The 24,212-nt window shown below is 39.5% G+C and overlaps 1 protein-coding gene across 2 annotated transcripts; it reads left to right on the forward strand.

Annotated features, from left to right (window-relative positions):
- Window positions 1-1,588: 1,588 nt before the first annotated feature.
- Window positions 1,589-19,866, forward strand: TC2N (tandem C2 domains, nuclear). 2 transcript variants are annotated; one of them, XM_026079602.1, is made up of 11 exons: window positions 1,589-1,670; window positions 2,343-2,549; window positions 6,186-6,350; window positions 9,994-10,085; window positions 10,724-10,799; window positions 11,836-11,936; window positions 12,744-12,860; window positions 13,759-13,950; window positions 16,592-16,706; window positions 17,193-17,392; window positions 19,756-19,866. In XM_026079602.1, exons 1-11 carry the CDS (start codon window positions 1,589-1,591, stop codon window positions 19,864-19,866), a joined length of 1,458 nt encoding a protein of 485 aa, XP_025935387.1. The 2 variants fall into 2 exon arrangements, with proteins under 2 accessions (XP_025935387.1, XP_025935388.1); XM_026079603.1 differs by lacking the exon at window positions 13,759-13,950.
- Window positions 19,867-24,212: the final 4,346 nt, after the last annotated feature.

Genomic DNA, 24,212 nt, shown 5'->3' on the forward strand with positions numbered 1-24,212 from the left:
ATCACACTTGCATTTTAAAGTTGATAAGGTAATTCAAAGCCTTCTAAATGAAGCCCTGTGCTCTCAATGACCTTGCAAAACCCATAACTTAAAATATAAATAGCAATGCTGAGCCACTGTAGAGTGCGAAAGAGGGAGTCAGGGAATATATGCTGTGCTGGGCCATTACTTGTAAAGTGCCACATCTATTGATACCTTTCTTTCAGATGCACCCTCCCCGTGGAAGTAAGTAATGTTAACAACAGAAAGTTTTCGAAGTTAGGTGAAGCTTTCATAGCTTAACGTCGCCACTTGGCACCCATCAAATTTTTGATTTTGCAGTGTAATGAAAGACAAGTTTTTGGTTGATGCTTTGGCAATTAATGTTATAACAACATTCGTGTGGTTCCCTAGCTGTCCCTGAACACACATACAAACAAAACGCCTGCCCCACCACAGTGCAGATGCGAATAGCTTCTATGCTGGAGCACGAGAACTTTCGGCAGTTTCCTGTGATTGAGATAATTGAGCAAACGTCTGTTTTTGTGTAACTGTCATCTTCTCCGTGTGTTATCCCCGTTTCTCCCACTTGTTGTCTCTCCCATCCCTTCAGCTTATTTTCATGTTCTGTTTGGTGTCTTCTTGTGACCTCTGTGGAGTTGGAGTCATATCTTAGGTATGTTCTGTAAAGAACCTTGTGTACTTTAGGTACATGTAAAAGGACTAGACTTAGCTGAAATGTTGGACAGGAGGCAACACAGCTGTGTGTGTCCCTCTGAAAAGAGAACATAAGCATATGAATAGAGACATTTAAATCAGGCCAGTTAGTATTTTCATAAAGTCCTTTTAATGTTAACCAGCTGTTACAGACTTGTTCTCATTCTTTAAGAGATTGCTTGCCTCTTATTTTGCTGGAAGTCGGTGCTCTCTCTTTCTAGATGCGTAGTAGACAATTATGTAATAAAACGGGTCCTCAATTTCATGTGTATACAATTACAAGAGAGCAGTAGTTCCTCAAAGAAGGCGATGTTGGCCTTGTTCATAAAGAGTGTTTTCACATGTAAAATACAGAGTATATTGAGTAAAACATGTAAAGGCATATGTATGTGAAAACATTACATGAATAAAAGAGAATAGGAAAAACATGAGCAAGGGAAATGGAATAAAAAACACATCTTGCAAATGACTTGACAAGACCACATCAAAACAAATCTAATGCTGAGTAAACTCCAAAGCCCAGTGGCACATACAAATATGAGGTGAGTTTCAGTGTTCTTGAAAGGATCTGTTTGAGTGGATCACTGAAAGTATTGGGATGCTGTATGTTATAAAAGCACAGGAAAGGAGAAAACCATTTTATATAAAAATAATTTATCTCGGTAAGAGAAATCTGATGGGTCTGATCCTTCTATGGCTGAAGTGAACGGTAACTCTCTCAGTGACCCAGAGACCGAGTCCAACAAGCAGCTGCAGAATTAAATAACTAATAATTTTGCATTTTAATTTCAGTTGCTTCCATCTTATGCAGTTTGTTTGGCTGTGATTTTCAGAGTTGATAGCGGCGCTGGATCTTTGATTGTGGTTTCTTCTGAAATGCAACACAGAAACAATGGCAAAAGAATATCTAAAGAACTGCTGTAAATGGTGCTTCTACGTGGAAAAAGAAAAAAATGATCGTGAGTTCCAACATAGTAATCACATTGACTAAGAGTTCTGCTATTCCAGCTTCATTAACAATGAGATTCCCATTAATAAAATTGCTATGTCACCCCTGATAAACTCACATTCTTTTACAACATCCAAAATTCTTTCTGTACCTCCACTTGGAGATTGAACACATGCTTGTTAGTGTTATGAATTGGAATTGGAACTGAAAAATAACACTTGTCTGAAGTCTGCTCCTTGCAGCCTGGAATGCTGTCCAAAAAAGCCAACTCTTTTACCCAAGGTCATATAAAGGTCCTGTATTTTTCAAATGCTCTAAAAGAGAACTCCCCCCCCCCGTGGATTTGCTGTCAGGATTTTCTTCTGGTATGTTAGTTGTTTGCACAACTGTTCTATGATACAAATGTACAGGGTACCTCTTGTAAAAAATGATTTAAGAGCAAGGTAACTATAAATACTAGCTTCTGCACCAAAGAGTTTGTATCAGTACAGGTGCCATGAGGATGAATATCTTTTCCAGGTGTTAGTCCTGACTGCTAGTAAAACTGAATACTAGCAGCAGTAAGTAATGTATCAAGCACAGATCCTATTAAACAATAGAGATCTGTTCATAGTATTGTTCAAAACTTAATGCACATGTGGACTCTGTTTTTCTTGCTCTTTATTTTTAGCAGTTTCCATGGTGCAGGAATCTGAAGTGGTAGCCACAAGCAGACCAGCTATTGTGGAGAAACCTCCAATGTCTTCTGTGTCAGTGAAGCGTCAAGTTGGCTGTTCAGAGGATTATCTGCTTTCTAAACTGCCTCAGGATGGTCAGGAGGTACCATTTGTGGTCCCTCCATTCAAACTAGCTTACGTACAGCCGAAGAACCTAGCTAGTGTCTCACATGCTGGGGGGATTCAAGGTGAGATATAAACAGTATTGCTGAAATGGTGTGCAGGTCTGTAGGGAAAATCTGACTAAAAATGCTGGTACTTCATTAGGCAGATTAACCAGTGTCGTTGTCTAATCAAAGCCTGAGTGAAGGCTTTATTTTCTTGGAAAAAAATCTTTTTTTGCCATTATAACACAATGATGTCTTCCCCTATTTTTTATGTTTACTGTATATACTACTCAGCTGCCAGAAGCCGGAGGAGATTTCTTTTTTTAGTCTGTCATAGGACTCAGAAATAGTTGTTTAGCTTCTGCTGTTCCTTGAAATATCAAAGTTGTCCAGTGTTCCTACTACAAACATATGTTTGTAGAACTTGCTAGAAGCCTGGCTTTGTGGCTTTACTCTCTGGACATCCAAAGAACTTTTGGGAAAGATACCATCCCACTGTGAATCTCTCTGATCTTGCATGAATAAAACTGGTAGCAAGGTTGCACACCACCACTTGTACTCAAAGTAATGGCACTCGAAGGAACCAAAAGTTCTACTAAAGAGAATTTGTTGGAGGCAAGGAAAGACCTAACACTTCCCCAGCATCCAGACCACTCAAGTAAAGAATGAGGGTGGTCTGGCTTTCATATTTAATGTACTGATACATTTTAACATACTAACACATCTTCCTTTTCCTATTTCCAGCCAATAGGTAGCATGTGCTAGTATTCAGAGGACATTTTTCTTTTTTTCTGCTATTTCCTGCTCTCCTTGTTATGCTTGAGGAGGCCAAGGGTCACAGATCTCACTGGAATAAGAGTGGCACATGATGCTATGGTACTTTGCTTCACAACAGCCTTGTGCTTCATACCACATCAGCTAGTCCCATGCACAGACTGCCCAAATGACACACATCCAGTTTAGGCAAAGTGGTATTTTAAAAAATAGAAGTCTGGCCCAGCAGCATGAGTTTTTCAGGGCCTAGATTATTGCTAGGCTCTTGGTCCTATCAGGAGATGCCTGGAGTTACCTAATGGAAAATTTAGGCCCAAGGTGTATGTGAACTGTTGCTTTCTCTGGAGTTGCTTGCCTCAAGGACATGATAAGCTGATAACATGTTTTTAGTCCCATGTGATTAGATCTCTTTTTTGAGGATGGAAACCTTAACAACTGAAGAAAGTCAGCTGCAGATTGCATAATAACTAATGCAGTGCTACCAAACCTTCTTGTGTGTGTGTGGTTTTACTCCCATCCTTCTTTTCCCCCCTGCCCCAGATCCCTGCTGTTGCTTCTTTTCTCCCCCTCCCCTCCTGTTACTGCAACTTCCTCCTTGCCCTCACCCACTCCAAGAGCCAAACAGGTCAGCCTGGCAGAGCTTGCTGGCATAGATGGGCCCTTTCTGTGCCCGGTCTCTTCGGCAGACTTTGTTTGTGATGCCCACCTCGTAAGTTGTGAACAGGCAGCTAGTAGTCGGAGGTAGGAAGTATGAGGCGGTCGTCGTCACTGAGCTCCTTCGGGTTCCCTGCTTCCCAGCAGACAGCCAGGAGCAGCGAGACTGATGTGTGGGGCTGTTCTCTGCCTCCCACCTAGCAGAGCCAGGCTGCTGTGCAGAGGATTGGTTGATACATACTTTTTTCAGTAACTAGTCAACGTAAGAGCAGTTGGAGGAGCTGTGGGAATCCAGGACATGTTCCTGGATAATCCCATTTCTCACTGAGCCTGGGTTCAGGCTCTGGTCTTGCTTCATCCTACCTCATCCTCAAGATACACAGATATAGATAACTCCATCAAGGACTCCAAGGCACCTGGGTTCTTCAGGAGGAAGGGCGAAGAAACATATGTGTAACTTTGAGATGGATGTTTTCTTTGTTCCTGCCATTCTGCATAATCTTATGACTTCTAAASCAGCGATTTTCTTCATTGGGAATCCTGCTTCATTATCATTTCTGGAGGATGTAGTGAACAGAGTGGCCCTTGTTAGGCTGTATAATGCTGGTAGGTCTTCTGGCCAGATGAACTGGCTCTTCATAATTGTCTCTCTTAAATGAACTTTTTCAGTGTTCCTCTTAAGTAAGCAGCTTTCATTTCTTTTTTTAAAAATATGTATTTATATTGGCAAGTGCAGCTTTTTAAGCCTCATTAAAGTTGTGTTTAAAATGCAAAGTTTACTTTTTAGGGAGATTTACTAAATACAGAAAAATGTGCTGTCATTCCTTCTTCACTGTACTGTGATATTTGCCAAAGCACTAGTGCATTCAAGAAACCCATTTAGATTATTTGCTGCTTAGACCATTGGTAAATATCTGTAGAAGTCAAAGTTCTACTCTTAGTTCCACTCCATTTTCTGTGGTGTCTGTCCATTTTCCTTTCTTGAAACAGGACATGCTCAGTTGTTAGCTCTTGGCATCCCTTCTGAAAGTAATTAAGTTCTGGCAGCCTTTCTCTTCAAGACTCACTGCAGTGTCTCACGTTCTCACAGAAGCAGCCTAGCAGGAAGAAGTGCACTTCTGGTCTGGAAGCAGCCTGTGGACTTCTCTGTCGTCTGTTGTGTAGCGGTCCTTTAAGACCTCGCTTCTAGCGTTCATCCTAATTTGAGTTCTGCTCTAGTGTATTATACTTGAATGCATACTTTATCATCTGTTATGTTACATCTCACTGTTTTAGGTATTCTTTTTTTACTTAATCTACTATCATCTGGAGGAAAGGATGTTATAATAATACAGTTTCCTTCTTACGGTGCAACACGCTTGCAGATCTGAAGGCATTTTATAATGGGCTAAAGAACTGTTTCACAAATAGCCTGAAGTCCAGGGAGGTGAAGTGACTCCAACCAGGAAGCGAATGTCAGACCTTGGAGTAGAGTCCGGGTCACCCCATCCCCAGTCTCGTCTCTACTTTTATACATGGCTTATTTTTGTTCCAGACAGACGAAATGAAGCACTACAGCAGTGTGCTTTACTGTTCTGCTGCTCACTCATATTTTGTCTGAAATCATTACAAATAAAGGAAAGAAAAGTAGGGCAGCTGTGCTGTAATGGACTGAATACACAGCTGGGATTCAAGCATTCTCAAGTCTGTCTAGTCGTGCCTCAGCCAACAATTCAAGTGATCTTGGACCAGTTATTTTACCACTGACAGGCTTCCTGTGGAAACTGGATGACAAGGGGGCTGTAGTCACGAGTTGCATTATCTTTCTGTGTAAGACTCTCCTGAAGTTTGGGGAGTCCATTAGCCAAGTGGGGATGCCCCAGTGGTATGTAGCCAAATGAAGTCAGAGGTTGTCTATACACATGGCCCTACCTCTCCAGTGAGTACCTATCTTGTTCGCTGTCTTTGGAGCCTTCTGTATTTTAACTGGTTGAGCATTTATTGTGGAACTCCAAGGGAGGGTGTGCATAGCTTTTTATGGACAATTTCATTCCAGTCTTTCCTAGCACACTGTTGAAATCTGACCTAACGTGTGTGTGTGTGTGTGTGTGTGTGTGTGTGTGTGTGTGTGTGTGTAGGGGTTTTGGAGAGGAGGGTTTGGGGATTGGGGGGGGGGGTTTCCTTTTCTTGAAGCAGATAATAATGGAATGCTTTGTTCTTTGCCCTAAAGGCACACTGCCTGTCTTATGAAGCCAGGCAGTATTTTTTTGTCTTGAACTCTTGTGCTTGATGTTTACTTGTGCTTCACAGAATCTGCCAGAGCTTCATTTGGTGACCGAAAAGCAGAACTTTGCAGCACGTACCAGTGGCCCCACTATGATGTGTACAACCCGTTCTTTTTGGAGCGCCATGTTTCGCCAGATCTCGTTAGGCGCTTCCAGGAAAAATCAGATAATAGGAAATTATATGGATCAGGTGAGAAGAACAGTACCCTTCCTTTCCTGTCTTCCTCCCTTTCCCAAGATTTATAGGTAAGAGAGAAAGGCCATTAGATTACGGAAGACATGTTTGATTACAACAGTTCTCAAACTGGTCTGTAGACTACAGACACTTTCTGATTTGTTGGGGTTGCTGAAATGATCTGTGGAGCTGGCTCCAGCTGTGCTGTTGCTTTCTGTCTTTTGGGGCTTAATGTTGCATCACAACAAGATGGACAAATGGGCAAAGCAAGGTAGTGCAGCTGCCTCCCATCACCAGAACAGGAATTTTCTCTGCAACCAGATGCCATCTGCTGTGCTGGAGATCGCAGCTATCAGTAGTAGGACTATTTGAGGGTGAATGAACAAGGAAGTGGGGCAGTATGTTCAATGGAGGAATGGCTGAGGAGCATATATACAGAGAGAACAACAAGCACCAAAAGCATTCAGGGACAGAACTTAAAAACAGGTGCAAAATGGGAAGTTGTGTTATATGGCAGCTTTTATATTGCTTTTGAAGGTGCAGAAGTGTCCCCACTTCTTACTGTATAAGTATGTATAAGAACAGGAGGGCTTTGGGACTGTAACAGCAAAAGTTTAGAAAGTGTTTGGCTGCCTAGGTAAAAATTTTGTTCTGTGCTTTTCATTGGTGTATATATATGAATGCTATTTAGAGTAAAGTAAATAAATAAGTGTTGCTTGCTGTAAGTGATTGCTAAGGCAAATACATTCAGAAACCTCATACGCTCAAAGAAATGCACATGCCTCTCTATTGGATCAAAAGCTGGCAACAGCACGCATTTTTAAAAGTGAGTTTTTTAGAAAGATACAACGTGCTTATTTCACATCTGGAAAAATGTCTCCATCAGTGTCCTGTTTTACAAATAATTCTGAATCGCTATAAGGATAAAATGAAAAGAAAAATATGTGAAGGTTGGGGTTTTTTTGTGTGTGTGAGGCTTTTTTTCTTTTTAACATGAACAAATTGCACACATAATATTATCAGCCTTTCACACATTAGATGCTTTCACTTGGCTTCACAGGTGCCTGTGGTGGGAGCCACGTGGGTTTTATAATATTGTCTAGAATATCTACCCTTCAGTTCATCTATTTCTACTTTTTTTTTTTTCCAAACTAAGTGAACACTTCAATAGTTTTGTCTCAGTAAGCTCAAATGCAAGAAGAGTTACTTAAATGTGTCTAGAGGACAGTTTTAGATTGAGTTACATGACTTCTTACAGAGTTTTTGACAGCTCAAAAACTCAATTCTCTTCATGTGTGTTTATAGACTATTTAAGCAAAACTCTAAGCCTGTTGCACTGCAGCAAGTACTATGCTACTGTTCGTGTATGTTGGCTTGGAACTACAGAGTAAGTTTAGTTGGAATGTATAGAGTGAACTCTTGGAATTTTCATGTGGAGTCCCTCCTCTCCATTAAAAAAAATAATAATAAATTTATTAATATTTTCCCAAAGTTCTGGTTATTTGGGGGTAACAAAATATGTTGATGGTTACCATTTATCTGCTTTTTTGGTTTTTTTTACAGACAAAATTCTCAATGTAAAACTGTCACTGTGTTTTCCATTAAAAATTTAAGTTTTTTGAAAAGGCACCATCTCTTCAGCCCCCCCAGCCCCATATTCTTTGTCTGAAAACTCCAACCTGCTTCACTAGAAACTTACAGTAGATCATACTGTCTCTAAAAATTTTCAGTGATTTACAACCTTTAGGTTTGAGTGGAGGAATAAACAACTGGATAACTATTTCACAATAATTTATGAAACTCATGAGTTTTGAATATGGAGTTAATTTCTGTAAGTATCTTCTGATTTTTATTAAATCAAGTAATGGGCTTTTCTTCCTACTTCCATTATATCAAACAAGATTTCTAGGTCTTTCATGGTATTGTAACACTATTTCTACACTAGACTCTAGGTGTACCTCAGTAATTCCTTCTGTGTCATGCCCAAGGAATAATTTGGACCTGCTTCCAGACATACAGGCCTTCATGTTTTTAGTTCCCTCTAACAGATTGTCCAGACCTTCTCCATCACTTTTGTTCTCTTTTTTCCCTTGGGAAAAGTAAGAATTAGTTTGTATTGTGATGTCTTACAAAAAGCGTAATCATTTACTTCCTTCAAAGGCAATAAAAGGGAAATACATTTGTGGTAGTGAGTGATGTGATGTTCTCCTGTTACGCTATGATCAATGAATTGTAATGGAAGTCTTTTGAAATGGGCAGAATACAGCAGTGTATCCAAAAATCAATGCATTTCATCAGATAGTCCTGTAAGTTAAACCATACTGCTTTGACCCATTTCAGTATGGGTCAATTTTGAAGTTGGGAGGCTTTAAAAACTTCTTGAACATTTGCGGAGTCAGCAAAGGTTCCTGAAACAGTGGCGTTAGTTCAGCTTTCATCTTCTGCTGTTGCGGTGTAATAAGCATAGGCCGAGTGCTTCAGCTCTGTATTGCTTCAAGGCCAAAAGAAAAGTGATGTGATCTGCTTAGCCACCTCCAACTGCTGAGGTAGCTACCTTGTCTGTAAAACAAAGAATTTGCTTTTGTGATATAACAAGCAGTTGCCTTCTTAGAGTTTAAAGCTTGCTGTTGTCCGAGATCTGGTATGGGTACACCGTGAATGTGTAGTCAGCAAAGCCAGGGAGAGGAGGCCAAGTTTAGTAGGCAGCATGTTTTTGCCACTGGAATCTTTACTATGGAAAAAAAATTAAAAAGGAGGCCAGGCTAAGCTGCAGTTCTGGCTTGATCTAAAGGCAAGACCAAAAAAAAGCATCTACTGGAAACACCATTCCTGTTGTGAGGAGGCAGAAGCACTTGAAGAAACTTAAGAGGCAGAAAGGAAAGATAGCAAATAAAAGGGAGGAAAAAACTACCTTCTGTTTACTGAGCAGGTGGTTCTGGACACCTTGCACTCTTCTGTAAATGAGTATATTCAAATTATATCTTAACATATGAGGAATAAGTGAATTGCAAGAGTTAAATTTTCAGGAATCCGAAGGTTTTGCATTTGCTTGTGCTTTTTTTGAGGTGGCTTGGATTTGCTGAGCATCCAGTGGCTTCTCATCTCTTTGTTCTGGATTAACCATTTAAAATCAGAAGTTATGGTTTTTTGCATATTCTTCCAGTTAGTTTTAAGTAAAATCAGTTATCTTTTTCTGACAGACCCCTTTTCAAATGAGAATGTTTTTCCTTTTATTTTCTTTCTTAAAAAAAAAAAAGCCCAAGCAAATGCCATATTCAGTAATTTTCTTTAACTGTGTTTTAAAGATGCAGATAGGAGGGGGGAGTTTGTTCTAAACTGTCTGCAAAATGGAAATCACGTTGAGTCCTTCCATTAGGCTCTTTGTTCTGCCTGTGCTACCAGTGTGACCTAGTAGGTTCAAACTATTTCAAAGACTGAATTGAACAAGTTGTTTTAATGGCTTGTTTTTTCCATTGTGTTACTTCAGGAGGGTGTTTTGGGGGTGGGAGACAGAGAAGGGTGGAGATGTCCTTCCTTAGATGTTACTTCAATTAGGTTTCAACTCTATCAGTAGTTCTATGTATATTTAAAAATGCTTCATTTTTTTTTTTCTTCTAGCAATGGCACTTTATTTGTACTGTTCCTTTTCTCTCTTTAGCTAGTGATTTAAGAACTAGCACTCTACCTGGATCACCTGATTTAAGTCATTCAATGTTTGATCTCAGAAGCCCACCTCACAGATTCATGAAGGTATGTTTTCCTTGTAATTTAGGTTATCCTGAAAACTCAGATTATTTGGTACATCTGTTTCTGTTACACTGTATTTTCAGAGTAAACAGTGAAGGGCATTGTACTGTGCACTGGAAGGAAAAAAGTTCAATGGAGGGAAAAGTTCAATGTCCTGATTGACTTCAGGAGGTTCTTTCTTGATGTCTCCCCTGCCCACAGCTGTTCTGGCCCTACACAGAAGTTGCGAAACCTGAGTATGCTGTAGGGCAGGACAGGACAAGTGACAGTGGTTCCCTATTTTCTGATTTCTCTGATTAGTTGAGAAGTGGAAGACACACTGGGTAGGAAGACACAAGTGATCCATTTTCCATTTATACAATAAACAGTGGAGTTCTTTCAAATAATCATCTTTTACATGAGATGAAGTTGCATATGCATCGGTAAGCAAAAAAATCTGTGCTGACCTTGTGTCCTGTATTTACTCTTTGCATCAGGGAACTAATTCCATGCTGCTCTGTGCAGGGATTACTAGGGAATGAAACAATAATTTGAAATTGCATGTTGCTTTGTTTTCATCATGTTTTGTCTGATGATAGAATCTCTGTGACTTTCTGCATCTACTACTCAGACTAAAGTTGTTTTTTTTTTCTTTCCTCCAGAGGTATGATTCACTCTCTAGTGTACCTAGCAGCACCTCTTCCAGGAAGGATTCACAAGGCAGTAACAGGAGTCTGGGTAAAGTTCTGTTGCTTACCTTGTAGTGAAATATTTCTCTTTGCACATGAAACTTGAAACATTAAACTGTCACTGCTGTTGACAACTTTTATGTAAAAGGATCTGATTAGCAAGTCATTTTGGAGATTACTTTGCAATTTGAAATGAAGTGTCTTAGATGTGCACTTTTCTGTTGTCAGGAGACCAACCAAATGGGGCTTTGAGAAGCACAAGTTCTAATGCTTTTGAAAAAATCAGTCATGGCTTTACTACCTCAGTGAATAAGAAATTACAGATTTTTTGCTAGGATGGAAGGGGGCCCCTTGGTCACAGCTCTAGTCCTTTTTCATATATCAGTATTTTCATATGGAAAGTGTCTGGAATCCAATACCCATATTACATTGATAATTATGCAAGAATATTGCATGCAAACCTAATATCCTTAGTTTTGAAAGAATGCTGAAGAAGTGGAGGTGATGCAAAATAAACTCTCAAAAATAATTCAGCTCTCCACAAAAGTGTCCCTAGTGAAAGTCAGAATTTCTTGCAGTCTACTCAGAAAGAAGACTGAGATGTGACCCAGTTTCAGTCATGGCAAAGAAACACTAGATTTTAAAAGTCTCTCTAACTTAGTAGAGAAAAGCATAATAGTGAAATGTTTATTAAACTGCAATTTGAAATCTGAGAAAGGTAAGTTTATAAACTGGCCTGCTTTTTAACAGTGGAAGTGTTTAAATCTAAGGAAGTGGTGGATTCTCAGTGAGTCTTGGATGTCTCAGGCACATGCTTTTTCTTTCTAAGAGTTGTTTGAGTACAACACAAGTTATTAACCTCAATAGAGGTGAGTGGGGTAGAGTTGAAGGCCTTCAGTTATATAGAAGGTCAGGCCACAGGACCTCATGGATATTTTGTCCTTAAAATCTATGTGTTAAGATATTTCAAACTTACTTTGAGAGAAGTTTTCAAAAATAGGCACATACTAATGACATCCCTTATTTGAATGAATTTTTAAGGTACTGCATTACTTCTAAAAAGACTAATTGGCTTCCCTCCACAGATACTATTACATTATCAGGTGATGAACGAGACTTTGGAAGACTGAATGTGAAGTTGTGTTATGTTCCTTCTGTAGAACAGATCTGGATCACAGTTTTACATGTAAGCAAATATAAATAACCTGATTATTGTTTCCTCAGATGGCTAATTTACTATACTTAGTGTTAAAGTAAGAGAGCCAGATTTAGTGAGAATTAAGAAATACTTTCAGGAAGAGAAGAAAATTACTTCTAGTATTAATATGAACACAGAGCAGTTGTTTTTCTTCTGTTGGATTAAGTTGTGATCTCTGTTCTGCCTCAATTAATAGTAACAAGGAGCATATAACTCTTCGTGTTACTCTACGTGAACTGTTCTGATTGTAGAGTGAGATACTGTTTGTCATGGATAAAGCTAAGTAGGTTGTAGGCTGGCCTGCTATGGAAATTTTGAGGCAGCAGAACTGACTTTAAATCTAACAGTTCTTTCAGGGCAGAACCACAACAGCATTTTGAAGATGCATAACTTCTTGTGACTTTTATGTTAGCTAATGTGATACTGTTACACTGGCTGTTTTATACACTTCCAGGAACTGTGAATAATTTTTAGGCAATGGAATTTTGAGTAGTCAGAAACCACATAACTGTATAAAGTGATAAATACTACCTAAGGGAATTCATGATTTATCTGCTGTCAAATTGCCACATAGTGAAATCATTAAAGTCTACTGAAAAACTTTTTTCTCTCTGCTGTGAAAATGAATTATTAAATGGTCTGCAGTGATGCAGACATTACAGTGGCCCTGATTTACATTAAATATTACAGGAATTATTCATAATTCTAGAACAGTTTAAAAGACCTTGTGTGCCTAAGCTGTCTGAAAGGCGGAGTCTTACGTTGTCTAAACTGATTCTGTTTTCAATGTTGCAGTGCAAAGACCTGAGCTGGCCTTCTAGTTGTGGGGAAAATCCTCATATCTACGTCAAGGGAATTCTCACACTGCCAAAGCCAGTGCAGTTCAAATCCTCTGCCAAGGAAGGGTGTAATGTAAGTAGAGGCAGGAAAAACAGCTTGAAATCTTTTCCTGCAAAAATGAATGTGAAATGTAAATAAATGTATATGAATTTTAAAAATGGACCAGAGGTTCACTCTTCTGTGCTGTGTTTGTTGTGATAACTACCTTGGTTCAGGTTACTATTTTAATAGGCTTTTAAGAAGTTGGGGGGAGAGGGAAATCTTGTTCCAGTTTCTCCTCCTATCTTCTTATATTGTTGCCCTCCTTATCTCCCCTTTTGTTGAAGTCTGTGGGATAGGTATGGGATACACTCATAGGGGACTGCCCCAAAAACTGCTAGTCTTGGCAACTGAATGATGGGGGATTGGAGGGACACTGCACATAGCTGTAGATGTGAATTCCCTTCGTTCTCACCCTGGAGAAGGTACATGATGTTCTGCTTCCAGCCTCTCACTAGGGCAGGAGGCAAAGAGAATTCATACTTCCTTTCTACAGAAAGTATTAAGGGTTGGTGGCATGGGGCAAGAGTACTGAGGGTGACAGGAAAAGAAAAGAGGTAAAGCAGCATAAACCTCCCATAATGTGAGTCAAAGGTGAAAGAATATAAAACAAGCAGGAGGGACTGGAGCAAAAGGCCACAGGAGAATCTCCTGTGACAATGTGTGTGTGCTGTCATAAAGCTCCAGAAAAGATGGCCTCAGCTCATTATGGCAGTAAAAAAGAATCCAGAGCCTCGCTTGTCCCTGCGAGGGTGTGCCGATGAGATGGGATGGCCACTCTGCCTGAACTGACTCACTGTAAAAGCACACCTTTCCCGGGCAATCTAAGATGGTCCCTAGGAGCAGTGGCTGTAAGACTGGGCAGCCTTTGTTTCTAGATTTTGGGCTCGATGGAACACTTTTACGATAGTGAGTGTCTTTTTGTTTCCAGGACATTGAATTCATGGAAACTTTTGTATTTGCCATTAAACTGCAAAGCCTGCAGGCTGTCAGACTGGTGTTTAAAATCCAGACACAGACTCCCAGAAAGAGAACGATTGGAGAGTGCTCCTTGGCACTGCGAGAGCTCAGCTCAGAGGAATCGAGTCATTGGCTGGATATAAGCCCTCCTTCCAAAGCACCGGTAAGTGTCAATACACGTATCACTGCAAAAGCATGTTATCCTATCACCTAGGAAGAGTTGACAGAAATGAAAGTAAAGTAATTCAGTGAGACTTCAGCAGACTTCAATGCTAACAACAAACAGGTTCTTTATGCTTTTTTGCGAGGGGCCTTTTGGCAGAAAAGTGCAGACTTTTGAACTCTGTACATAACTGTTATGGTCATAAACTGCAGCTGTTTGTGGGAAAAATGCTACAACTAGCTATTCCACAAAATGTCTCACAGTTTGAGGAAGGGCCATGCTGGGAAAACTTTCAGCAAAGGGCACTGGGTAAATACCTTTTCCTAACAAGCACGAGAAGATCCTTAGGGTTCACAGCAAGAGTGCAGAGGAAATAGAATCCGATTTCATTATGGAAGACAAATGCTAAGATTTTCAGTAACATTTTGAAACTTAAAGTGTGTGTGTATATAAATGTGTATATTTATAAATATTTATTTTTGAGTGTTCAGATTGCATGCTGTGAAGTAATAATTCAGACAGTTCATTTCCATTAGAGTAATAAAAAGCAGGTGGTTGTCAAGTGTCATTTTCACAGTGGGATTTGTCCTTTTCTCCCTTCCCCATCATAATATCTGACATTTTGTTTTTCTTTTACAGATTATGTCTAGACATATGCATTTCAACAAATTGAACTTGATTTAACTATTCAAAAGCAAATTTTTATTTAAGAATGTCTGCATTATATGAGTGACCATCTTGATTCCTAACATAAGTTACATGTGACATTTTTAGTTCTATCAAGAATAACATATGGTATTGCTTCTGTTGGTAAAGAAGCAATAACTTTCTAAAGATTAAGTGAAAAAGGAAGCCGCTTTAGAAGCTGCTTCATCCCAATGTAAATTCCTAAATCATCTCATTGTTTCTCTGTTTTGGCTCTCCTCACCATGATATCTGAGAGCCCTCCAGACACTGCTGGAATTCATCCTTGTGCTACCCCGTGAGATAGCAAAGAATTATCCCTATTTGCCAATAGAGAGCCAAAGCTCAGAGCTTTGTGAAATTCTGGGTTTTCAGATTTTCCAAGGTTACACAGAAACCTTGTGGCTGAGCTGCCAAGAGAATTTGGGGGCCTCGGACTGAGTGTGAATGGGAACCTGACTTCCTCTTTTTATCTGACCTATTGCTCTCTTAGTTGGTTCATTTTGCTTCACTGAAATGTGTTAAAACTTGAATGGAACCACGGCTAACAAACTCCTTTTAACCGGAGGCTGTCAGGAAAGCTGGGCCTCCACTGGCCTCCTCCTGCTGTTCTGCCAGTGTTCAGAGTTCATTTGCCTCCAAGAGGAGAGCAGTGAGTTCTCAAAGCGATTCACCATTATGTTTTTTACCACTAACAAAAATTCCAGGCTATAGTAATTTGTGCTGGGAGATAAACTCAAAAGATGTAATGGATCTGTGATCTGATATAGCTTTCCAAGACGCAGGATTATCATATTGCCAGGCACCAGCATGCATAGGTATGCCTTGCGGGAACGAGGCCTGTAAAAGGGTGTTGTGCAGGGCAGTGGAGTTGTCCAGATGTGTAATAGATCTGCATAAGATCTAGATGCAGTGTTGCCTTGCTGACTCTGGGCATCTGGACTCTTTGTGTGGTGGAGGGCATGCTGCACTGTGCCACGTGGGCTTCCCCGATCAGGTCGGGCCTAGTTAGGGCTCATTTTGTGGTGTAGATATGCCATGACAGCTCACCTGTCCCTGCTTTAATCCTCACTTTAACCTTCACTTTAATCCACAAACCACTATAACAAGAGCAAGTATTGTGTCTCTGTATCTGTGATGTAATAGCACCAGAAAAGAAACAGCCGTACAGAGACCTAAATCCTGAAGTTTTATTGAGGTGAGATTTGTCTTGAATAAAGGTCTGAGGTTTGCTGCTGGATCGTGTTTTCATGCAGTTTCATCTACTGATCAGAAAACAGAAAAGAAATATTGTAAGTGTCTACAGGAAAAGCCACTATCTTCTTCTAAAAGATCTTGAAAAAACATTTCAACAGCACTCTAAATACTTTCATCGTGAGAATTTACTGCAAGCACAGACTGGAGACCTCAGTACACTCATATATGGTGTATGTAAACCTGTGAAACACAAGTACTTCTACACAGAAAATTCCTCAGGATGCACTCACCCTAAACATTCATGATGTTAAGTGACAGGGCCTTCTACCTCACTAAAGCTGTACTTATTTCTCCATATTGCAAAATTCAAGTGGGGGAGGAGAACTCCAATGCCTTATGTGTCAGTAGAATACATCTGGTCTTTCACTTTAGTACCAAGGTTTAGTAGAGCTTCTGTATGTCTGTGTTACGCTGTATGGGTATTTGTCCATCATTTCTGGCTGTCCTGCAGCCCACAAGGGCCATACACATGCTGCACATAAGCAGGCAATCAATGGAGCGTGTGTACTGCAGCTATGGCAAGTGCAAGATGCATTTACTTACTGTACATCTGCAGGTTGTATATACAACACACACTTATATTTCTGTCCAGAAATCCCAGATAGAAATGTGGGAGCTCTACATATAACAGAATTCCTGTGTTTCCTGAGTTTATATGCAGCTTAATCCAGATGTTATGGCAACATTCTTCTGCTTCTAGGTGTGCCACGCAGAACTTCAAATAGGAACTTGTTTCCAAGCAATAAACAGGAGGATTCAGTTACAGATTCTTGAAGCTCAAAACCTTCCAATTTCATCTACACCACTGTCTTTAAGTAAGTTACATCAGCTATCTCATGCCTCCTGTCTAAAAAGCATTTGTAACAGGTAAAATGCTGCTTGAGTGGACTGGCAATTTATGACATTCCTTACAAACTTCAGACTAACATATTGTTCAGTAGATTTCCATTGCCAAGGTTTGTTTCCGCAGATGTTGTACTTGATTACATTTTGTTTGATTTGAGGCTATGTGTTTATGTATTTTGGAAGATTTTTTTATCCCAATATTAATTCTGATATGCAATAGCATTAACTTGCACTTGCTGTTTGGATACTGTGTTAATCAGTTCAATATTATTCGATATATTCTGTTTGTGTGACTAGTCAGGAAAGCTATTGTACAATTCTTTTGGCCAGACTTTTGGGAAACTGTTGCAACTTAAACTGTACATGTGGATCTTGTCAATTCCTCTTTGTGTGTGTTTGCAAGTAACCCTTTATATGTTACATCTTTTTCCTCTCCTCTTTTTTATTTTTGCTAGATTTCTTTGTGAAAGTTGGAATGTTTAGTACAGAAGGGCTGATTTATAAGAAGAAGACTCATCTTCTGAAGTCCACTAATGGCCAAGTGAAGTGGGGAGAAACAATGATTTTTCCAGTTAGCCAAGCTGAACAAGGAATCAGTTTTCACATCAAACTCTACAGCAGAAGCTCAGTGAGAAGAAAACACCTCCTTGGACAGGTTGGTTTTTTGCTTTGCCCAAACATTGATAACTAGCATGATATCCTTTACTTAAAATCCAGTTCCACAGGTCTGTTGGAATGTATTGAATGGTATGAGTTTTAAAATACTTTAAATTAGGTGGCATATAGCAAAGTAGTAAGTTGTGATAAACTCTTCTAGATGGAATAGTATTGGGCTCTTATATGTGCACTAAAGTCAGAGTGGGAATTGATATTTCATTGTCTCTTAAAAAGAAGTCTATAAACCATTTTTGTGTGAACTGTCATTATGTGAAAGATGACTTCCTATGGACAGATGCAGAATCTCTTCCTTGCCTCTAGGCTTTCTAAAGAAAACAAGTATAGCATTCACTGGAGCTTCACAACCCCTGATGCCCTCTACAGAAAGAGGGTGTGTTGGCTTATGATAATAGGACACCTACAAACAGGTGTGTGTAGAAGGAAATACCAGCAGCTACATTATCTGCCAACCTTTCTGGGTAAAACAATACTGAAAACAGCACATATTCTAAATACGTATGATCTAGTGCTAACATATGTGAACAAACACAAAATGATGTTTTAGTTGTGTTCTTTTTTCTCTTCTTTTTACAGCTGATGACTTCTATAGTATCTCTTTAAAAATATTTGTGTGCTCATACTTATTTAACTACTGTGAACTTGGTAGTCTAGCCTCCCTTGTCCTCTCTGTTTCCTTCCCCTGGTTGTTCCAATTTACCATCCTCCAATCCCTTCTTTCTCTCCTTTTCTTGATATAGGGGGCCATAACTGGTTTTAATGCTTAGCACTTTCCCTGACCCAGCTAGATTTATTACTACAATTTGAATACATTGGAGACCCAAATTATGATGTCCCTTATCAAGTGAAGGTCTGTGCTATCCTTAGGCACAGAAAATGGTGGCTTCCCATTCTGGTGGTGTATCTTACACTTAATGAACATGTGCAATTGTAGGAAATCCTGAGTGCTATAGAAACAATGTGCCAGCGAGGGCAACTGTTCTGTGAGCTTCCTCCATTTTATGGAGAGTGTCATGTCACACATGTTGGATTTTGCTGCGAATCCTGTTCGTGGAATTGGACTTAGAATAGGAAAAGAAAAAATATTTGTTCTTTCTGGTGTGTTACCTTGGGGCAAAAATAACTGGGTATGATTTTTGCAGTTACCTAGCAATACATGAAGTCATTTCAATCTGATAAGTTTCGTTTAATCATGGGTCTTATTTTTAGGGGGAGGAAATGGGCTACTTCTGCTTTTCTGAGGTTATTTGGAAAAGGTTGTTTCAGCTCAACAGGCAGACATTGCCACATAATGTATGAAGATATAAAACATGGCTCAGGGAAAAATGTACTTCAAGCAATTGGCTGGGTAGCTGGAAAAAGATGAATATAGCTGGATCTATTAACTTTGTTCTTCAGAGAATGATGTTTAATTGGATGCTGTTCTAAACAGACAATACTTAAAGATTAGGCTGCTTTTATAGGCATGTCTTTAATCATGGGCAAGATGTATATTGAATCTCTGTGGATGAAACATCAGCTGTCTGTGGTACTCTGGAAGACATTATTCTCACTTCTTGAGGACTCATGCCTCAGCAGTGTAGGCTAAATGTACTTCATGGTGAAAGTTTCTGAGAAGTATTAAAAGGATTCATTCTTGGAAGAGTGCAGAAGATAAAGCCCTGTAAATAATGATACCTACTTACATAAGCAGAATTCTTTTGGCAATGAACCTGGTGACACTGTTCAGGGAGAAACTTCCTACTTGTACCTCATTTCCTTGTTTAATATCCACTGTCCATTAACTGAATACTGTGAACAAACAGACTCCTATTGCGTGACTATGCATGGTATGGGCATGTTCATAACTTCTGTGGAATGCAGGTTTGGCCCTGTCTGTTGAAGTGTGCAGTTTTTAAATGCTCGTGAAAATGATGGGCAGCTAACTCCGTTTGCCAGATGGCTTGCAGCCAACTGCAGTTTGAATGCACAGTCTGTAGAGCCATCCCTGGCCCTGATGAGCTCTTGACCTCAGCACATGTGGAATTTGAGTGTAGCAAGAGATGCTAGACTTTAACCATTTTAGTAAGTAGAGAAACATCAGTGTGTAGTGAGTTCACTAAGCTCCTGTTTACTCAGAGACAAAACTTAAATGCACAAACTCCTTTTGATCCCAGCTGAAACCCAAAATATGTTAGTCTTAACAGAACTATCTTTGTTGCTTGTATGCTTTGGTCTCAGGCTGCATGTTGTATCTCATTATACCCTTGCTTGATCTTTATTTGGAACTAACAAAGGCTCGGCCTCCGTGACCTCTGTATCAGGTAAAGTCCATTTCATTTCTGGTTTTGTTTCTTACTGCAGATCTGGCTAAGTTCTGATAGCAGTAACAGTGAAGCAGTGGAGCAGTGGAGAGATACTGTTACGAACCCTGAAAAAGTTGTTGTTAAATGGTACAGCGTTGGTCCATCATGAAGACTGGAGATGAAACTAAGGACTGATAAAAACTTTCTACAGAAATATTCTTACACTGTTTAAAATAGTACAAATAAAAAGAAAAGTTGTCTACACAAGTTCTTCAGAAGGCTTCCACTGTGTCAGCTCCGTGTTAACTGGGAAAACCCAAAATTTCACAAACAAAACTGCTGGTTAAATATTATTAAGAGGAAAGCTTGGGAACTAGGAAAAGTGCTCATCTGTTGTGGGTGAGGTTTGTTTGTTTGTTTTTAATCCACCTTGGAAAAATATATTTTTCCCCCCTTTCAGGCTCCATTAGAGCACTGAAATAAAATTTTGGAGAGAAGCAGCTTGAATCACCATCCTCTTCACTGGTCATTGACGTCATCCTCATCTGAAATCTTGTCCTTGACAGACTCCAAAGTTGGTGGGAATTGATCTGGTCAACAGCTCGATCCTAGGCACCTCTGAGCTTAGGGGTTTGCCTCTGTGTTGGCACCATTTGATCGGAGTAATGCGTGCTTCAGCAAGTGGGAAAACTTTGGCTGTGGCAGGAGGCATAAAGGGAACTATGCAATGGGTCAGTCCCCAAAGGCTTTTCTAATCTATAGTGCCTGACAAAAGGTGGTTCAATGCCCCGATGTGGCTTTTCCCCCATCCCTCTCACTATTCTAAACATAAAAGATACAAAGAGATAAAGATATAAAAGGTAAAGAGTTTTTGTGATTAATGTAATCTTTGCAAGTGGGGTCCTCTAGACTGGATATGTTTGGGTTTATGCTGGTTGGAATCAATGGAATAATGCAAAGACACAAGAGCTCTGCCTAGGATCAGCGCCAGTATTTTTAGATAAATTGCTTTCTTATATTTAATTCTTGTACGTAAACCACTTCTTATCTAATCAACAATGTTGTAGCTTTTACTTACATTGCTAAAAGCCAGACTAACCTGTACTAAGGAATAAGCAAATATTTACTGACATAAGTGCTTTTTGATATTAGTTAAAATGCAGCATGGTAAAGGACTCAGGCTTTGTTTAAAAGATGGGCTAATATTGCAGAAGTATTTGTTACGTGTATAGGATGTTGAAAAAATAATGTGTGGGAGTAGTTTTGCTAGTCGTTTCTAGCAAGCGGAAGTTACCATATATTTATTGCAAAAGATGTTTTATTTTTCCTGCATCACCTGTAGTAAGATCTAGTAGTTTTTTCTGTTAGTCCCTATATTTTCAGGGTTTTATCCGTAGTTATTTTTAAGGGGGAAAAATGCCATACATATAATACAAAATATATACATCTAAAAGCACAGGCCTCTATGCACTACTTTAACTACTGGCTTTTAAAAAAATAATTCCATTAAAACCATTGTTTACATATTTACTATTGGTTGTTTGAACTGTATACACTTGTATGTTTGTGTAGACCCTGAATAATTATACTTTTTATAACATGGAGCCAGTTCAAACATCTCACACAAGAACTAGAGTGGTGCTGCGAAATGCTGCTGCTTCAAGGCAAAGGAGCAGTGAAAATATTGAAACAGGAAAGCGTGTGCTTTTTAAGCATGGAGCTCAAAGCTGCTTTGAGTTTTGACTGTTTTGATCAGCTGTTGATTAAAGTTTTTAAGACTTCAACTATCTAGATTTTTGGTTTTGAAATTTCTTTTTTTTGCCCCTTTCTTAAAATACTAATTTTCCCAGTCCCCTACATACTCTGCTTCTTAACACGTTTTTTAGAAATGAACTGAAACAGTTTTAGCATGGTTTTTAGAGAACAAAGATTGTTTCTTGCTCTTACTGATGCTCTTTGCAAAGTTCCTGGTAGGCCCAGCAGATCTTGACTTACGGTGTTGACTTCCAACCAGTTACGATGCTTGGGATGAGCCTGGCCTGTCGAGCAAAATGAGACTAGTAATTGGTCCAAACCAATCTTCTTGGAATATGTTTACTAGAAGATGTAGATCTTTTATTCATTCATTCTGGCTGGACTGCAGTAAACAGACATGCAAAATAACTGTGTCCTCATGCGAAATGCTATTTTACATGAGAGGGGAGGGAATATTCCAGCGTTTCGGAGACTGCAGTTACCACAAAAGTGGGTCTACGGAGATTGCCAGCTGAGTGGATACTGTGTAAAATGGACTTTGGCTGTTCTAGGACGCTGAGCCTTTTAAAGGCATAACTGGTAATGTCCCCTTTCCCCATGTTAATAGGAAAATATTTATTAGTATTAATCATAAGCCATATTTAATCTAGGTGTTTATAATACAAGTTATTAACAGAACATATCTTCATCTTTTTTAGTTGTGCATACCAATGTTTACCAGCATCTCAAACTGAAATCCAAGTCCTACCTTTTTCTCTGAGAAAATGCCTGCTAAGGAACTGTTTTTCATATAGTATTGTATATAGTGGTTTAATTGCTAAAACACTGAAAATATATATAAGGCTTTTCTGTTTGTAAGTGCACAGGCACTGGAGTACTCATGCAAGTGTCCCTGAAGAATGTACTCTGAGGCTCTGCTTCATGGTGTGTTCATTCCCTGCCCTTGGGGTTTCCTACCTTGCTGTGTGCATTCATGTAAAATTTTCATGAATTCTTAACAGCTGGGAAAGGGGAAATGTTTGCTATACTGTTCATCAGCAAGGAAGTTTCTCAACCAGTGTGAAATAGAGGTTCTTGCCTCTCTTTCTTCAGAAAAAAAGGTGGATGGATCTTCTCTTACCTCTCTAAAGATACTGCTCCAGCACTGCTGGAGAAGATTAGGAGAAAGTCAAAATACTTCCTTTCACATCTAAAAAAGCTGAGGCTAAAGAGATCATGAGACTTTTCTATAAAAGCAGTGCAGTTAAGTTGCTTGTTGCCCAGATTTGTATCCCAATATGTCTAGGGCACTGCAGACAATGTTCTTGATGAAACTGATTATATTTCAAGTTTGGGGAGAGCAAAAAGTCACTTTTATCTGTCCCAGCATGCAAAATTTGGCTCTGCTTGTTGATATTCTCAGCTGACTCAATGCACGCTCCGTTACTGAGCGCATGGCAGCTGAGCATTAGGGTCTGTGTGTACAGTCTAGCCTTGTCCTACCTGGAGGGCAGACGAAATGTGCTGTACCCAGCTGCAATAAGATGAGGAAAAGAAATTTCTGTTGACCTGTGTCAGGAGCCTTTTAACTGCTGTATCCTGCTTGTCTCCTATTTCCTGGGTCCCAGAATCCTGGGATGAAACTAAGAACTTTCTTCCTGCTCACTGCTGAGGAAAATCTAGGGATGAGGAGAGATCTGCCCAGCTCAAGAACCAAAAAGTGCCCTTCATCACATCAAGCATTTACCTTGCAGACAGATCAATGTTGTGCTCCAAACAACCCATCATCACCTGAAACTACAGTCCTGCCCTCCTAATGCCTGTTTTGGTGCTTCTGACACCTGCCAGGTAAAGAGGCTGTCCAGAGGATTGCCTACAATGTGTTGGAAAATGAAACTCTGTTATGGAGGCTGGGGCTGCCAGAAGGATACTCAGGTGAGGTTATCTTTATAAGAGGCATTAAGGATGATATATGGGAATGGAGAAGGGCTCTAAAGAAAAGCCTTGCTAGATAACCTTCTCCCATGTGTCACGTTTATGTTGAGAAGACCCTGAAGCAAATACACACTTACTGATTCTAGAACAGAACCAAGAAAGACTGAAGAAAAGGGGTCGTGTAGTACAATCAACCAGTTAGACAAACTTATTAGCTGCAACATAAAGCATTTTCCTCAATGATTCATCAAGTCTAGAGCTTATTGATATGTTTGTTATGTTAGACAACAGTTTTGAAAAAAAAACATGGAGCAGGGGGAGACATAGGTGTTCCTAGTGCCAGTCCCAGTGTATGACGGGCTTAAACAAGAGTGTTTCAGCAAGTGTTACTTCAATTTGAACGTCTTAAAAGGACAGCTAAAAATCACGTAAGATGTCTTGTCTTTCAAGTGCATAGTGTTTTGCTTTACTGCTTCTTGATTGCCTTGCTATGAATGTGAGACTCTAGCGCATCCAATTTCAGCTCCTGGCTTATTTGAGACCAAGGCTGTTTTCCAGAAAAGGAAAATGACACATCATTTAAAGATCAATCTGCGATATAAATCAGCAAGAAAGTTTGTGTACTTCAAGATGCATGGAAAAGAAGGAAAAAAAGTGTCTAAAAGCTTTCTTCTAATTGTGATAGTTGTACATTGTCCCTTTTAATGAATGTTTAGCCACTACCTTAATTATAAATGATATCCAAGTTTACTGTCATTGAACAAACTGTCATGAAAGCTGTTTTGTCAGTTTACTTAATTCATAGATGTAAACCACATGATTTATAGTCAGACTTGCTGTTGCTTA

This window comes from Apteryx rowi, unplaced genomic scaffold, assembly GCF_003343035.1.
Source record: "Apteryx rowi isolate R43461 unplaced genomic scaffold, aptRow1 scaffold_5, whole genome shotgun sequence".
NCBI lineage: Eukaryota > Metazoa > Chordata > Aves > Apterygiformes > Apterygidae > Apteryx > Apteryx rowi.